We start from the raw sequence: 12,383 nt of genomic DNA, 5'->3' as shown, positions 1-12,383 counted from the left end.
CATGCACAAGGCCCTGAGTTCAATCCCCAGCACCACACACACACACACACACACACACACACAAATGAGAATGTTACCTGTGCTATTGCTCTACCTGTGTCTTTGAGGTACCAGTGTTCTCTGCATGTGGTGTTTTCCCATCAGTAGTTGGTCTTTGGCCTAAGGCTGTGTTAGGGTTCAAATCTCCCTGGGCCTCCCTCATCTTTGCACTTGATATTGTGCATTGTTGTTTCTGTTAATGTCTGTATGTTTTGCATTCAGACAAGTAAGTTGCTGTCATCCCTTAATAAAAAAGCTGAGAATTTAGAACCTACATATTGAAGTGCTGCTAACTAATGTAATATTTAGTTTTTTAATATACTGTACCACTGAACTATACCCCCAGCTCAAGTGTAATATTTTAATTGTCTTTATAAAACATATTGACATTGATATTGTTATTAACAATAATACAGAAATCCTTTTGTAAATGAAAATTACTAAACCATATCCAATGTTTTCCATTAAAGAAAGCATAAGGAGGGGCTGGGGATGTGGCTCAAGCAGTAGTGCTCTTGCCTGGCATGTGTGTGGCCCAGGTTCCACCCTCAGCACCACATAAACAAAGATGTTGTGTCCGCAGAAAACTAAAAATTAAAATATTTTTAAAAAATTCATTTTCATTCTCTCTCTCTCTCTCTTAAAAAAAAGAAAAAGAAAAGAAAGCATAAGGAAAATATAATAGAAAATGTTGTCTTAAGAGTCTGGCTGAACTGAGTATAAATCCCAACCTTAGGAAGCCTTGTTCACCTATAAAATACAGAGGGTAGCAGCTGAACTACATTGTTAAAAGATTTTAACTCTAAAGTGTATGTGAAATAATCAGCTCTGTGAGTGACTCAGAGTATGTGTCCCATTAGCATTTAGAGACACTGACACCACAGGTCACACATTAGTGACCAACATGATTTTATCCAAAAATTCTGGATCATGTACCAAATGAGAAATTTAGCTAGAACATCTGAGATTATAACACCAACCAACCTTGCATCCTTAATTTTTTTAGACACCTTTTTTTGTGCAAACATGAGGAAGTATAACGGGTATATTATTTCTTTCTATCATGTGGTAGGGAGGGGACATGACACAATATTTGTTTCCACTGCCAAGCTGGCCTCAACCCTGAATGCTGTCCCAGTGTAAGCACTATCATGCTGTGATATTTGCTCCATCTCTCACAACTGTATTGAACCAGGAATGACATCTTTTTCTACCAGCATTTCTACTACCATTAGTGTCATGTTTGTGACTTTCCCCTTCTCATCAAACCTACAGAGGAGACACAGTTTTGAAGGCAAACTACAAGACACAAAAATAAACTGCCAACTAAAAGTCTGTGTTATTAACCTGATATTGACCATCTATTGATTATTCTTGGAATCTACAGTACTTCGCCTTTCAATATGTGGGCTTGACTTTTTATGCCCTGATACTCAGAAAATTGTTCTAGCATAGAATGAAATCATGTTCAACAATTTAAGAAGTTATTTACATCTATATTTCTTACCTTAATGAGTTATAACATAATTAAACAAATCACCTTGAATAGCTTCTTGCAGTTTTACTCAAACTTCAATGTTTATGAAGATACACTATCATCTATTTATGAAAACAGAATTTGAGAATGAACCATCTGCTACATCTTTTCTACATTGAGAACTTGTATTAATGATTTGACTGCTAGGTGATAGCTGTCAAAATTGATTTATTTCTACCACAAACTGATATAATAATCATACAAAAAATAAAATGTATGTAATTATTTAGAGTACATAAGGTACAATTAAGCCAATTCTATTCAGTTATTTTCTCAAAAGTGAGATTATGGAATAAATGTAAATGGATTTGGAAAGTAAATTGTTTCTCTCTTTAGTTTAATAGAACAAATTTAAGTGTGAATTTTAGATACTGTATAAATTCATTTGTCCTTCATTTGCTTAATAACATTTATTAAATAGGAGTTAAATACCAGATTATAGAATACAGTGATGCTGGTATCTTATCTTGAGGTGACCTCTCTGCTTTTTTCCAAGGAGAAGTAGAACAAAGGGTACCCAGCCAAACAAGAAGTTTATTTTTAGGGTTTTGTCTCTGATTTTTTTTTAATCACCAGCAGTAGTTTTTTTGAGCAGAAGAGCACTGATGGTAAATTAATCTAGATATTTGGGTAGAATGTCTTAGAATGTCTAATAATTTTAAGGTTTTTAAAATACGTAAAGGAAATCATAATTAATAACTTTAAGATTAACAAGTTAAAATTTTCTCTTAGAAAAATACCTTCAAAGATGATGTGTAAAATAGACTTCAGTGGAAAAGAAGATGAGCTATCCAAAGCAATAAAGTAAAAACAACCGAGGTGGCAATGCAGATTATAATGAAAGTCAGGGACAGATTTAAAACATGTTTCAGATGTAGGTAATACGTTACAATTTTAATCAAAGGTTGCAGAAAAAAGTGACAATTGTTTTCAAAACTGGGCAACTGAAAAGAGTGTTATACCATTACATTTTATTTTTATACATTTTTGTGTGACTAGCTCTTCTTCTAAAGTGGTGGGCTTATTGATACTGATCAGTGCACCTAACTTAAAAATCAACTACAGAATGTAATGTACTATGTATGAATATTGCAAAATATTTCTACAAAATTGTACTTGTTCACCTACAGGTTAGGGGTTCATTTTTCAAAGAGAAAATGTGTATGTACTTATGTATATGTTTTGTTAACATGGGCATTAAAGTTAGTAATATTTAGGTCTTTGATGATAATTAGAAGCTGTGGGTATTGGGCTATTTAAAGAAATTTTCTGAACCTCAAATTGTCTTAAATAGGAGTAATAATAGCATCTGATTATTAAATTATAGCATGCATACAGCATATTTGGCTCAGTTCCTAAAGCATTGCCACACTTAGTGTTTCCATTATATGTAACTGGCATTTTAATCAAATTTCTAATATCATCTTTCCATTTAAGGATAATGGAAGAGATCATTGACCATAAAGATTAAAAGGAAAGAGTGGAGACTTTGAGAAGGAAAACAGAATAAAAACACCCATCATTGAGACATAAATATACAGAGAGAAAAAAAAAAAAAAACACTTGAAAAATAAAGAAACTATTGTACTGCATCCCAAATGCACTGACTGTGGCATGTTTAATATATACTAGATACTGAATATGGTTCTGTGAGAGAAACAGAAATGCTCAGAATGGTCTTTGCTACCCAAGAGTGTCAAACTAGTAAATCCACTTTATAAGTTGCTGACAAAATGTTTCAATTCAGGAGATTCTCAAGTCCTAAAAATAGTAAATTCCCTGACCTAGTTGTAAAATCTTAATCCCTCACTTTTAGATGTTGACAGAGTGTTTCCTGGTTTTATTATCCTTCTCAACTTGATATTTCTCCCAGTGCTAATCCTGGAAGATTTGGGCATTGATGGATTCAAAAGAACAGAATTTTTGAAATAGGATGTATTTGAAACCCTTGGTCACACTGTCCTTACTGGTTTTGTTTTAATTTATTATGTTACGGTAGTAAATATATGACTACAATCCATTATACTTTGAAATAATGTTGTTTGAAATTCATGAGGTGAAAGAATATATCCCAGCTGAGAAATTTTTGTATTCATTCTACTTTTCAAAATTTTTATCATTGCACCTAGGCAAGTTTATATCTATCTAGGTTGCCTATGAAGATATAATTTAGTGTAATTTCACCATTTTTGCCATCCTAGTGTCTATACTTCACAAAAATAATGAGGACCTACAGTTTAAAAGATACTATGTTGATCACTGAGTGGTGGTTTCATGTATTTTTTTTAAAATTCTTTTAGATGTGCATGACAGTAGAGTGTATTTTGACATATTAAATGTACATGGAGTATAGCTTACGCTAATTAGGATCCCATTCTTGCAGTTGTACACGATGTGGTTTCACTGGTGGTGTATTCATATATGAACATAGGAAAGTTATGTCCAATTCATTCTACTGTCTTTCCTATTCCTCTCCCCACTCCCTGCCCTTTTCCCTTTCTCTAATACACTTTACTTCTATTCTTCCTTTCCCCTTTGTTGGGTGTTAGCATTCACGTATCAGAGAGAACATTAGGCCTTTGTTTTTTTGGCATTGGCCTATTTGGCATGATAATTTTTGATGTAGAGTAGGATTGGGACTGACAGTCCAGCAGGGAAGAGGAGTTACACATGCAATTCTGCTGGCATGTGTCAACACCCAGAGTATAGCTTTAGGAAATATTCTTTATAAGTAAACACTCAAGTAAAGGAGTAATAAAAAACTGACATAATTCATTGGAAATATGCATGTATATGTGTATTCATGATATCTTAATGGGTTTAATTTTTCAAAGAGAAAATGTGTATGTATTTATATGTATGTTTTGTTAATACTCAATCCTGTACTTGTGACAGTGTTGAAAAATAGACAAGGCACCATCTCATCAGGTTAAGAGGGATTGTTTACAGCTGGAGTACACAAGTTAGTTGAGTAAATTACAATGAATGCTGGAAACCACATTAAAATATTCTCATTAAAATTCTTCCAATCCATAATTAGTATTTTGTAATCACTAAAATAACTTGGAGCATCATTAGCTCTCTTTGGGTTTTTTTTTTTTTTGCCATGTATGATCTTTTACTAAAAATATGCATTTTTTCATTTTCTCTTTACTGATCCTTAATAAAGGCTAGGCTTAGGCAAGGTTGGTTGTAGGCAATGTACAGTCTTATGGATTATAAGCCTCTGGTGGACAAATTTTAAAATTAATATTGAAGGTTTTTACACTGTTCATTATTTCTTTTCAAAAAAAGTTGCTACGTGACAGTCTTTAGGGAATTATCAAGGAATTCTCTGAAATTTAAATTAAGGAACAATAGAATCACAATCCAAGAAAACCATAAGAAATGGAATATTTTAAAATACCATTTTTTTCTGAAAGTATATTAATATCAAAATATGTGCTTGAAATTTCAGAAAATTAGCCATCTTGCATATTTAATATCTATACTTTGGCTTAATGGTCTTCCCATCAATTTTCAATTTAGCATAATTAGTTAATGATATACATTAGAAAGCAAAGTTGAAATGGAAAGGATGAAAGAAAACCCCTTAATAATTTAAATCATTAACTGACTCATTTTGTCAGTGTTATTTTGCCCAGTAGCTAACATAGTACCTTATACATTTAGACTTACAATCAGCACTCGTAAATAGATGAGGGAAAGTCTTTCCTTGGCTGTGGTTTAGATGTTTACTTCATCTCTAATAGCTCAAAAAAGTCATTTTATTAATTAATTATTATATGTCTTTTAAAACACAAAAGCATTTGTTAGAAAAATGTAAAAAGCTTTACAGGGACTATCTTCTGTCTTATATAAACATGAGTTTTATGTTCATAGGATTCTGTTAAATTGAGTCAAATCCTGTGGTTTTCTGCTAAAAACCTTCCGGTGTGTTCCTCCCACTCTATGTTAACTGTAACTGTCCTTTGATGATTGAAAATTCTACATGATTTTCCCCAGTCCACTTGTCACCAAAAATCCTTTCCTTGGCTCCTCTTTTTGGAGTTCTCCCTCCCTCCTGTTCCAGTCTCTTACTCTTCTCATAGATCCTGAATAAATTGCACTAACACAGGAACATCCTTACAGCTCAGGATCTTTGCATTAACTGTTTTGTCTTTCTATAAGTTTTCTCCATCATCATCTTTATATCTTTATTCAAGAAACAGCTTATTTGGTTTAAAACTGCAACCATATCTCCCCAAATATCTTTTCTTTCTTTATTGTTTCTATAGCAGTTAATACCATCCAATATGGTGCATCTAGCACATTTTGTTGTTGTTTTTTTATTCCCTTAATTAGAAGATAAGCTCCCTGATGGGAAGGATTTTTTTGTGTGTGTTTCAATAACACTTTTTTTAAGATGCTTGGTACAGAGTGGGTGATCAATGATCATTTGCTGAACATGAGAAAATTCCCAACCCAAAACTGCCAGAGGAAATTAATGATAAAATTACATTTATTTTCATTCACTTCAAATACATTCAAATGAATACCAGTGTTATTTCCTTAGTATTAAAGGGGATTTAAAAACAAAGGATCCAGATGGTCAAATATAATAATGAAAAGCATATAGAAATGTGTTTGAATTTATGCCAAATTGGCAGCAACATCTGAGCAGCACCCTCAGTCTGCATTTGTCACAGATTCTCTGTTATCTCTCTGAATAGTCTGTGGCTGCTCCTTAAGAACAAAAAAGAAAAAGTTTTCAAAATTTTAAACATTGTGCTTGTATTTGTAGGTGCTTACATTGAAGTAGATTGTGCCTGTATTTGTAGGAGCTTACATTCAATTTGATTTTTTATTTTTATTTATTTATTTATTTACTTACTTACTTACTTTTGTGGTACTGGAGATTGAACCCAGGGCCTTGTGTATGCGAGGCAAGCACTCTACCAACTAAGCTTTATCCCCAGCCCTCAATAAGATTTTTTGAACACTCAATTAAGTCTCATCCACTTTTTCTCATTAATGTTTCTGCTGATATGTCTATAAGTGATTTCATTCTATTTAAAGGCCACACTATTAAATAATCAATTGTAAAGGCAGGAGTAGAAACTCTGATACCTAAATTTGGAAAATTTCTACTAAGATAAAAAAAATGTATGAAGACATCAATCATATAAAAAATGTCTAATAATTTAAACAGCATAGAATTTTAGGAGATATTAAAATATCTTTTACAAATGAAAAAAGAAAAAGGGTGATTTCTCAGGATGAACATTGAAGAACCAATTTCTCAATGAATTAGAAACACTGAGTCAGCTATTACACGGCTATGAACCTTGGGTTTTGCAGCATTTTAAGCCATGTATATTAGAAAACACAACAGAAAGTTCTACTCCCAAGAACACAGAAAAAAGTTGAAGAAACAATTAACATTGTCAGTACCCTTTCAGCAATCTCTTAGAAGTCACTAAGAACTAAGGAAATATTTAATCTTTGCTTTTCTGTAGTAGGCTTTTTCCTTTCTATCCCCTTTCTTTCTTTTGTGGAGGCTAGGGGGTAATGGGATTTGAACCCAGGAATGCTCTACTGAGTTCCATCCCACTTCTTTTTATATTTTATTTTTAGAAAGGCTCTGAATTTCCCAGTCTAGCCTCAAACATGTGATCCTCCTGCCTCAAACTCCTGAGTAGCTGGGCTTACACGGTGATAGGTTTAAAAAAAAAAAAAAAAACAGCATAGTATCTATTTTTAAATTCCTGCCTTCTAAAAGCAGTTTTTAAAATTAATGTTGCATAATAACAGAATAGTTATTGGAAAATAATTTAAGGCCACACAAAACCTGAGGTTTTCATTTGAGAAGACACAGTGAATTTTAGTTTTTAAAAACAATAAAAAGGCAAGTTAAGATAATAAAGAACATCCATCTAACCTCAAGACAGTGTTTCCTTTTATTTGTTCTTTTTAATATTTATTTATTTTATATATTATGTACTTGAGGGTATGTTAAACACTTTACACCAATTTTTATTACATTTAGATAACAACCCTGAACTGCTGATCTCATATATGAATTTATATAGAGGAAATTAAGGCTTAGAGCTTCCAGAAATAAAACTAAACTGAATTTTTTGCTTATTGAGCAAGGCAGGGCTAGGATACTAGGGAAAGCTCAGAAACACTTCGTGAGTACTAAAAAAAAAAAAGGGGGGGGAAAAAAGAGGGCTGAGGAGGAATATATTGTTCAAGAGGAGGAATGCTAGGTATTTCAGCTTGTTTCCTCTCTTGGTGGGACATTGTTCTAGTTTTCATCATTAAATCACGGTTACCATTTAACCGTGATTCTTCTTGGGTACATAAGGCTGAGTAAAGAGCACACAATTGAGATTTGGCAGGTGTTTTCTTCAAAAAAGCAAATACATTTCTTGCCCTTGCTCCATATCACTCAGGGCAACTGGAAGTATTGGGTTCTGAAATAGAATTGTTTTATTCTGAAGTCCTTTCTTTTACTTTTGTTTTTGTTTGTTTGTGGGTTTTGTTTTCCTCTGTCACCAAGCTAAACTCTAAGCTTGAAATAACTGTTTCAAATATAGTTGCAATCTAAAAGGAGACCCAGAGAAAAACTTTTGGCAATTTCCACTCCTTTGCACCTTCTGGAAGTTCGGATTTTATTATTAGTTTTCTAACCAACAATGAAAACAGTGAACCATGTAATGGCTTATTAAATGCATATGAAAACATGTATATAAATTTGAAGTGTATTTTTCAATATTATTTGGAATTCTGAACATTAATACTGATGATTCTGTTCATAAATATTGTTTTTTGTTTTACTACTTATAATATTTAGTGTGTGCCAGATATCATTATGATGCTTTAAAAAATAGTAAATAATCTAATTATTCCAACAAGCTAAGAGGTAGGTACTGTTATTTACATTTAATAGATGAAGAAATTAAGGCATAGAGAGATTAAATACATTTTCCACAGTCATACAGCCAATACTGGATCCAATAATAAACCCAGGTAATCTGATTTGCAATACCGTAGTCCTTGTCACTTGTTATGTTGTAAACAAAATGCTGACCACAGAAGATGCAGGGCAGAAAAGGAAGTGCTACCATGATTAATCTTGCTTTTAAACACTATGCCTGTAAGTATTTTTATTCCACAAACTTCCTTTTAACTTTGCAATTAAATCAACTCTCAGTTCCCCAAAGGTCATCATACATGTTGAAGATCATCTACCAATGTTGGTCACTCATCTGGTTGAATGTATTTTTTTCCCCCTGTAATTGTTAATCTCTAAGAAATGCTATTAGTGAGAGTAAGTGCCCCTTCTCAAAATTTAGGTTGAATACAGTGGCCTGGAAGTGGGCCTCATCTTTGTATTGTGAAATGTTGACTGCATTCATTTTGTTAAATTGCTCTTTGAAAAAACTACTTCCTAAGGCTATTCTTCATATATTTATATTATTCATAGATTTTAGTTATGTAATTCACTTTACTAGCAGATTTCACAATATTTTGTGGTGGTTGTGGAGATTTATTTAATATGAAAGAAGATGAAGTCTTTTTACAGCCACCAATATAAATGTCTTATTTGTGAAAATGAATAAGCAAAACAAAACTAAACTAAACTGAAAATGTCAGATTGAGGTGTAGGCAGAGCCTTGGAACTATTAATAAGTGAAGTTTTTGGTTTCACTTTTTTTTGCTTGAGATTACATTAAGTTACAAAAATGATACTTAATTAGTACATGATCCAGGTTTAAAAAATCTACTTTCTCTAATGATATCCCTGATTGTTATATTCCATTTTGGGTTTATTCAAAATATTATAATAATAACACAATGATAATGATAATAATAGGTGGTGGGTGATCATATTTCAACACCTTCCTCTAATATTTTTATACAGGAAAAATAGACTTTTAAGATTCTGAAATAACACTTTAGAAAATTAATTTTATTCTCACTTGCCAGGAGTTTGAACAAAATTAAAAGCATCAGCCTGCCAAATTTCGTTTTTGTCCTATTTTTAGTTTTATCTCAGTACATTAAGCAGGGTAAGAAAAAATGGCCCTTGAAAGGGCTCCCTATGAAGCCCATCTGCAGTTACATTCTCTTTCTTTTGACCCATGTGGCATTATTCCAGCCTTTTCTCTGTAGGTCTTCTAGTCCTTTCAAATGAATAAGACCCAAGACAATTCCACAGGCCTTCTCTTCTACATTGTCTACATCTGTTTCTCAGGAAACATACCCATCATAATTTCTTCAGTCACAGAGGTTTTGGCCAAGTGCAGTACAATACCATTCACATGCCTTGTCCCCAGAGTACCACCTGCTTTTTCCCAGTTTCCCCAGCAGAAGTCAGACTCTGGTCCGTTTCCTGCTGGGAGCTGAAAGCAAGCTCTCTGATGACTCTTGAGCAATGCTCCTGTTTATCTTGAGGTTGAAGGTGGCTTCTGTAACCATTCACCATGTGGACACAGTAACACTCAGTGCCATAATAATGCTCTTTGAATTAAGTTCTAATCAACATAGTTCTATAATGAAGAAGGGTGTGTAATGATCTTGAATCATGTTTGTTTGAAAGTCTGTGCATGAAGTTTTGTACTATTGTATCAAGTGATCTCGGTATTTAGTTGGAACAAGTCAGCAACTTTTGACAACTGTCAAAAGCAGTACTCACCATTATGAACAAGAAAAGGAGATAAGGATCTCCTTTCCTTGTGTGTGCCTGTTGGGATTGTAAGACTCTGCATTGGCTTGTTCACACCATCATCTGATCTAATCATTGTCACTTGGTGGGACAGGAATAAGAACACCAATTTGTAGAGGACAAAATTGAGTTTCAGAGAGCAAATTTTTAAGGTCATACAGATACTGTGGAAATAGAAACATCTAACTGGAAATTTCCTTCTCTTCCTGCTTACACCACTACAGGTGAGACATATATCCCATTGCCAATGTTAGTGTAGGACTGGCCAACCTATTTCTCAACTTGGTATTTTCCTTTTGTAAACCTGGATATAACAAATGTTGGAGGTAATGTCTACTAATGATTTTGAAGATAGCACTAAATCATAACCTTTGGCTGGATCTTAAAATATATGTTTAAAAATTGTTTTTCAGACCATAGATTTTGAAGGTTTCAAGCTATTCATGAAGACATTCCTGGAAGCCGAGCTTCCCGATGATTTCACTGCACACCTTTTCATGTCATTTAGCAACAAGTTTCCTCATTCTAGCCCAATGGTTAAAAGTAAGCCTGCTCTCCTTTCAGGTGGTAAGTTTATTTACTTTAAAAGTGTCTATTCAGTTAAAATCTCAAAAGCTAAATTAGTATCAAGTTCTCATTAAAAGGGAAATGACAATTTGATTAAAATTGTCTTTTTTTCAGGATTTATAATCTACACTGTGATTGTGTAAATCATTTAAAATGTCTCCAAATAATAATTAAACATTAGAGAACATATAATCCATCATTATCTATCATTTGACCTGCAAGTCCAGGTTGAGGTAATAATTTTAAGACATAAAGTTTAGAAAAGTATTATTTTTAAATGACCAAATATAGACAACTGTATATTTGAAAATATAATCTCAAAGCAGTATGTCTAGAAAACTTATAATATTTAAAATCAATTATGATAATTACCAGTATACTTTCACAATTTTCGATTTGTAAGCTCAGAATATGGTTTTTATTTATATCTCTGATAATTATTATTTTTTAACACAAAGGTGGTTGGCTCTCTTGTTATGGGTAGTATTTTAGCGATGTAGAAGTACATTAATTCTTGTTGATAACAGTATCAATCTCCATCCAGTTAGGAAAATGGAAATTTCACTGTATTACACAAAAGAATGCAAAATCAGAAATTGTCTTAATGGTGTGGAGGATTGAAAAAGCAAAGGGAGGACACAATGTTTAGATAGTAAGAACAGTAAGAATCATGTGCTGACCCTAGGTTAAAGTAATCAAAACCCAAAGGCATGGAGGAAGGACCTCCTGATCCGGGAAATAGTTCTGAGATGAGAGCATCGCCTGGAAGATCTAGCCCTAAGACTGCTGTGGAGCAGGTTCTTCCTTGCTGACTTTCATAGATCAGGAGTTCAAGAAGGAGTCTGTAGCCCTGGACCTCAGAGCTCTCATGAGGGTGCATCATGGTGGTCTGTGTTGGACCATGTAACAGAAAGCTCCTGTCCCTTGTTAGCAAGGCATTAAGCTGGAGAATAGAAACTACTGCCACTGGAACCATGTGTTGTAGGGATGAAATGATGAAGAGCTGACTGCCTAGCAGGAGCCTGCCCTTTCCCCTTCCTCCTGCCTTCCGTCTCTATCTAGTGTACCCTAAAGACCCAGTAGGAGTTCAGCTGGCAACAGAGAAATGTAGGCATTGAAATATTTCTCACTCTTCAATATAAGGGATTTTCTGAAGGCTTAAATATTATTGTGGATCAGAAATAATTTTCTTTTTTTTATTGGTTGCTCAAAACATTACAGTGATCTTGACATATCATATTTCTTTTCTTTATGTATATGGTATCTATTGGTATTTACTGTATTGAAGATGAGATATTCTAAAAATAACAATAATCAACCCACTTCATGCTAACAAAATTAACCTATTTTATTAAAAATAGCTATTTTAAAAAACAAAATGACTGAGAAATGGGGCATGATTCTGCATGATTACTAATCTCTTTAATGCCTATCTTTACCGAGGACCATTGGATAATCTTAACATGTGCTTGTTTCTGTTGCCATATCATATACCATAGGGCCTCTTGAGAACCTTGCTGTACATTC

General features: G+C 33.4%; 1 protein-coding gene across 9 annotated transcripts in view; it reads left to right on the top strand.

Annotated features, from left to right (window-relative positions):
• Nucleotides 1-12,383, top strand: part of Dgkb (diacylglycerol kinase beta) — a 769,121-nt gene that overhangs the window by 225,902 nt on the left and 530,836 nt on the right. For all 9 annotated transcript variants that reach the window (XM_058585317.1, XM_058585316.1, XM_058585318.1 and 6 more), the window contains one exon: nucleotides 10,703-10,856. In XM_058585317.1, the coding sequence (XP_058441300.1) occupies nucleotides 10,703-10,856 (154 nt within the window). The remainder of the gene's footprint in view (nucleotides 1-10,702; nucleotides 10,857-12,383) is intronic.

Source organism: Marmota monax, unplaced genomic scaffold, assembly GCF_021218885.2.
Source record: "Marmota monax isolate L192 unplaced genomic scaffold, Marmota_monax_Labrador192_F-V1.1 WCK01_AAM20220418_F8-fsc00057, whole genome shotgun sequence".
Lineage (NCBI taxonomy): Eukaryota > Metazoa > Chordata > Mammalia > Rodentia > Sciuridae > Marmota > Marmota monax.
Note: the sequence above shows the minus strand (reverse complement) of the source record. Positions and strands in the feature narration are given on the sequence as shown.